This window comes from Orycteropus afer, unplaced genomic scaffold (genome assembly GCF_000298275.1).
Source record: "Orycteropus afer afer isolate SDZICR_OR568_19922 unplaced genomic scaffold, OryAfe1.0 scaffold00112, whole genome shotgun sequence".
In the NCBI taxonomy this organism is placed as follows: domain Eukaryota; kingdom Metazoa; phylum Chordata; class Mammalia; order Tubulidentata; family Orycteropodidae; genus Orycteropus; species Orycteropus afer.
In genome coordinates this window covers 1491491-1497723 of record NW_006921699.1, presented here as the reverse complement: position 1 = coordinate 1497723, position 6233 = coordinate 1491491, and the positions used below count along the sequence as shown (strand labels likewise).

At 37.8% G+C, this 6233-nt stretch overlaps 1 protein-coding gene across 1 annotated transcript in view; it reads left to right on the top strand.

Moving 5' to 3' along the window:
* MEIKIN (meiotic kinetochore factor) overlaps nucleotides 1-6233 on the top strand; it is a 151681-nt gene that overhangs the window by 37054 nt on the left and 108394 nt on the right. The window contains exon 7 of the mRNA XM_042781380.1: nucleotides 5576-5615. Within this exon, the coding sequence (XP_042637314.1) occupies nucleotides 5576-5615 (40 nt within the window). The remainder of the gene's footprint in view (nucleotides 1-5575; nucleotides 5616-6233) is intronic.

Here is a 6233-nt window from a genome sequence, read left to right as displayed (position 1 = left end):
CAGTAGTATATTGACAGAGAACTTCCAGAGGTGCAGGCTGGATTCAGAAGAGGACGTGGAACAAGGGATATCATAGCTGCCATCAGATGGATCTTGGCTCAAGGCAAAGAATACCAGAAAGATGTTGACTTGTGTTTTATTGACTATGCAAAGGCATTTGATTGTGTGGATAATGACAAATTATGGATAACATTGCGAAGGATGGGAATTCCCGAACTCTTGATTGTACTCATGAGGAACCTATACCTTGACCAGGAGGCTGTCATTCAAATGGAACAAGGGGACACTACATGGTTTAAAATCAAGAAGGGAGTGCGTAAGGGTTGTATCCTTTCCCCATACTTATTCAATCTATATGCTGAGCAAATAATCTGAGAGGCTGGACTATATGAAGAAAAACTTGGCATCAGGATTGGAGGAAGAATCATTAACAACCTGAGATATGCTGATGATATAACTTTCCTTGCTGAAAATGAAGATGACTTGAGGCACTTACTGATGAAGATTGAGGAACACAGTCTGCAGTATGGATTACATCTCAATATAAAGAAGACAGAAATCCTCACAATTGGACCAGTGAGCAGCATCACGATAAATGGAGAAAAGATTGAGGTTGTCAATGAATTTACATTGCTTGGTTCTACAATTGATGCCAATGGAAGCAGCAGTCAGGACATTAGACGATGTGTAGCACTGGGCAGGTCGGCTGAGAAGGAACTCTTTCAAGTGCTGAGGAGCAAGGATATCTCCTTGAGGACTAAGGTGCGCCTGACACAGGCCATGATATTTCCATTCGCTTCATATGCATTTGAGAGCTGGATAATGAATAAGGAAGACCGAAGAAGAGTTGATGCTTTTTAGTTGTGGTGCTGGCGAAGAATGCTGAAGGTACCATGGACTGCCAAAAGAACTAACAGATCTGCCCTGGAGGAAGTGCAGCCAAGATGCTTCTTGGAAGCGTGGTTTGCCAGACTTCGTCTTACCTACTTTGGTCATGTTGTCAGAGGGGACCTTTCCCTGGAGAAGGATGTCATGCTTGGTAAGGTGGAGGGTCGACGAAAGAAGGGAAGGCCTTCAATGAGATGGATTGACACGGTGGCTGCAACAATGGGCTCAAGTATAGCAAGGATCATGGAGCTGGCGCGGGATTGGGTGGTGTTTCATTCTGCTGTGAATGAGGTCACTATGAGTCAGAAGCAACTCAATGGCACCTAACAACAACAAGAAGTACCAAACAACAATAGAAGCTTAAGTATATGTGGATTTACTTTTTTGAAAAATAACTGTCTATTTATTTTTTTCATCATGTTATGTGCCGTCGAGTCGGCCCCAACTCATAGTGACCCCTCCTTGGGTTTCCGAGGCAGTATCACTACGGAAGTAGGATTGCCCAACCTTCCTTCCGAGGAGTGGCTGGTGGGTTTGAACCGCCAGCCTTCTGGTTAGCAGTCAAGTGCTTTAGCCACTATGCTACCAGAGCTCCCTTTTTCATCATAGCATGGTTTATTTCTGTTCTTTTATTATTATTATTGTGATTTGGGTGAAAGTTTATAGCAAATTTGTTTTCCATTCAACAGTTCATACACATTTTGTTTCATGATATTGATGACAATCCCCATAAGGTAACAGCTCTTTCCATTTCTTCCCTGTGGTTACTTTTTCCCTGTGTCCTTCTATCCATTCCTGCCCTCTGAACTATCTCCTTGTGCAAATGCTGTCCTTCTGATCTTCCATGGTTGAGTGTTCTAGGAGTGTACCTACCTGATGTAAATTCATCTTATACACCTGTCTTCTGTTTGGCTGGAAGCCACAGGAGTGACTTCAATTCCAGACCGTAGTCTTGGGGCAAAAAATAACTTTTTATTTTTTAACTGATTTCAGACTTACAGAAAAGTTGCAAAAAAATATCTCTCACCCAAGTTTCCCTATGTTAACATCTTATATAATCAAAGTACAACGATCAGAACCAGAAAATTACCTTTGGTATAAAAGTATTAACTAAGCTAGAGATGGTATTTGAAATTTACCAGCTTTCCCACTAATGTCCTTTTTCTGCTTCAAAATCCTATTTAGAATTTCACATTGCATTTAATTTTTATTTTTGCTGAGTTTTCTGCAGTCTTTAACAGTTCCTCAGTCTTTTCCCTATCTTTCATATCCTTGATCCTTTTGAATAGTACCAATTAGTAGTTTTGTAGAATGTCTTCAATTTGGGTTTGTCTGATGTTTTCTCATAATTGGAATGAGGTTGTGGTAAGAATACCACAGAAATGATGTTGTGTCTTTCTCAGTGCATTGTATCAAGGGATTCTTGATGCCAGTGCCTTACTACTGGTAGCATTAAACTTCATCTCTTAAGGTGCTGCCTGGTGGGTTCTCCACTGTAAATTTACAGTTTTCCCTTTGTAGTTACTAAATAGTTAGAGAATGATACCTTGAAACTCTCATTCACTAATTTTAGCAGCCATCAGAAGATATTGCCTACAATAGTTATTACTATGGGTTTGTCTGATAGTGATTTTATTTTTATCTTACTCTTTCTTTCTACATGTGTTAACTGGAATTTGATTGTAAAGTAAGAATCTTCTCTTTTCCTCTATTTATTTATTTGACTATTTCCTCTGTTTATTTATTTGATTACTTATAGCTGATGGACGCATATACCTTTATATTATTCTATGAGTCAAAATCCAACACTGTATTTATTTACTTATTTGTTTAATTCTAACATACACAGAAAGTAGTTTCAGAATCATTAATCCACACATCTGTGAGAAATGCATTTACTAACTACGTTACACTGTTCATGTACAGTTCCATTTGCCTTTAGCCTTATGGTATCCAGTCAAAATGCTATTTTCCAAAGTTACTTAGTTCTTCCCCTCCCTTTTCTGTGTGTTTGTCATTCATTTGTAATACAGTTAGGTTCATTTGTTACTCTTCATTCAAGGGCAAGTTTCAGAGTCTCTTCTCGCATCCATTTTGGTCTTTTCTTCCTTTCCTGTCTTTTTAATGACCTTTTGCTTTCTTCATGGATGACGTTCTTGATTGTCATCCCACAGTTCCTCTGGTTTTCGGTCATTCGTGTTCAATGCATCAAATCTGTTCTTTGATGGTTTCTAAATTCAGGAGGGATATAATCAAGGTCATATTTTGGCTCCCATGGACTTGTTTTAATTGTCTTCAACTTCAACTTGAACTTGTATATGAGCAATGGATAGTCTGTTCCACAGCCAGCTTCTGATCTTGTTTTGGCTAAAGATACTGAGCTTCTCCATTGCCTCATGCCACAGATGTAGTCAATCTGATTCCTGTGTACTCTGTCTGGTAAAGTCCATGTGTATAGCTGCTGTTTGTGGCAAATGGAGGAAATGACAGAATAAAAAAACTGAACAGAAGATTTCAAAGAGCAGCTCAAGAAGACAAAGTGAATTATTATAATGAAATGTGCAAACACCTGGAGTTAGAAAACCAAAAGGGAAGAACATGCTCAACATTTCTCAAGCTGAAAGAACTGAAGAAAAAATTTAAGCCTCGAATTGCAATATTGAAAGATTCCGTGGGCAATATGTTGAATGAAGCAGGAAACATCAAAAGAAGATGGATAGAATACACAGAGTCACTATACCAAAAAGAATTGGTAGATGATCATCCATTTCAGGAGGTGGCATATGATAAAGAATCAATGGTATTGAAGGAAGAAGTTGAAGCTGCACTGAAGGAATTGGTGAAAAACAAGGCTCCAGGAATTGACAGAATACTCACTGAGGTGTTTCCACAGACACATGCTGCACTGGGGACACTCACTAGGCTATACCCAGAGATTTGGAAGACAGCTACTTGGCCAACTGACAGGAAGAGATCCATATTTGTACCCATTCCAAAGAAAGGTGATCCCACAGATGTGGAAATTATCAAACAATATCATTAATATCACATGCAAGTAAAATCTTACTGAAGATAATTTAAAAATGGTTGCAGCAGTGTATTGACAGAGAACTTCCAGAAATGCAAGCTGGATTCAGAAGGGAATGAAGAGTGAAGGATAGCTAATGTCAGGTGGATCTTGGCTCAAAGCAAAGAATATCAGAAAGATGTTTACTTGTGTTCTATTGACTATGCAAAGGCATTTGATTGTGTGGATCATAACAATTGTGGATAACATTGAGAAGAATGGGAATTCCAGAACATTTAATTGTACTCATGAGGAACCTGTACATAGATCAGGAGGCTGTTGTTCAAACAGAACAACAGGATATTCCATGATTAAATTAGGAAGGGAGTGTGTCAGGGTTGTATCCTTTCACTATGCTTATTCAATCTGTATGCTGAGCAAATAGTCTGAGAAACTGGACTGTATGAAGAAGAACATGCCATCAGGATTGGAGGAAGGCTCATTAACAACTTGAGATACGCAGATGACACAACTTTGATTGCTGAAAGTGAGGATGACTTAGAGCACTTACTGAAGATTAACTATAGTCTGTAGTATGGATTACACCTCAATATAAAGAAAACAAAAATCTTCACAACTGAACCAATAAGCAGCATCACAATAAATAGAGAAAAGATTGAAGTTGTCAAAGACTTCATATTACTTGGTTCTACAGTCAACGCCAATGGAAGCAGCAGTCAAGACATAAGATGAAGTATTGCATTGGGCAAGTCTGCTGCAGAAGATCTCTTTCAAGTGCTGAAGGGCAAAGATGTATCCTTTAAGACTAAGATGTGGTATTTTCAATTGCCTCATATGCGTGTGAGAGCTGGACAATGAGTAAGGAAGATCAAGGAAGAGTTGATACTTTTGAGTTGTGGTGTTGGTGAAGAATGTTGAAAGTACTGTGGACTGCTAAAAGAGCTAACAAATCTGTTCCTGGAAGAAGTGCAACTGGAATGCTCCTTGGAAGCGAGAATGGCCAGACTTCATCTTACCTATTTTGGTCATGTTGTTAGAAGGGATCATTCTCTGGAGAAGGATGTTCTGCTTGGTAAAGTGGAGGGTCATTGAAAAAGGGGAAGGCTCTCAATGAGGTGAATTGACACAGTGGCTGCAGGGATGGGCTCAGGTATAGCAGGGATCACAAGGCTGGCACAGGAACGGGCAGTGTTTCATTTTGTTATACCTAGGGTTGCTATGAGTCAGAGGCAACTCGATGGCACATAACAACAACAAACCTCCAGGAATCACAACCGTGTTACAGACAGAAAGAAATTTTTTCTTATATATAAAATGGGGATAATAAGTTTTTCTATTTGCCTGACAGGATTGTTGTAAGAATCTCATTATGTAATAAATATAAAAGACTTTGAAAATTACAAAGAACTATCCAAATAAAAAAGGCAGATTCCTATATGTTGTAAAATTTTGCAACAATTTTAGTTTACTTTGATATTGAAAATACTTCTAATTTTAGTGCCGATAATAAATAAATAAATAAATAAGAAGAAATAGTAAACTACAACTATCACCATGTATTTTGAGATAAATATTTATCTTTGCCTAGAGAAATTTTAGCTTCTAGTCTGTCTTCAAATTATATTTCTAATAGATTGTTTGACTTTTTTTCTTTCCTAGGTCCCTCTTCAGAAGACTATCAGAAATGCCATAGAAAAATGTAAGAACTAATACTTTTAAAGTTGTTCTACTTTTGAAAACCCTGGTTCTAGTAGTTATATATCAGGTGTGATTTTCAGCACACAAACACTTCACTAGATATTTGTTTATTTACTTCATTCATTCATTATTTATTGAAGACTTTTCTAGTTACTGGGAAAATAATAGTAAACAAAATTGATTTTTAAAAAATATCTACCTGATTAAATTCACATTCTAGTTGGGAAATGTGGACAGTAAACAAATGAGCAAGTAAATTTATATGTGTTATATGAATAAGAATGCTATGGAGAAAATTAAAACAAGATAGGTGGTTAAGGGAATATTGGAGTGAAGGCTTGCTATTTTAAATAGTGTGGTAAAGGAAGTTATCATTGAAAAGATAGCTTTTGAGTGGAGACCTAAAAAAGGTAACAGAACAAACTGTGTGGAAAAAAAGAGTATTTTAGAAAATAAACATTCCAGAGCGAAGCCGTAAGGCAAGAAGGCCTGGGTTTCTGGAGTGGAGTTAAGGAAGAAGAGAAAAGTTGGAGATAAAGAAAAAGAAGCAGAAGACCAGGTGTATAGTAGAGCTGACAAGGGGCAAGGTTGTGGTCACGGCTTGGTCACAGCCAGCTAC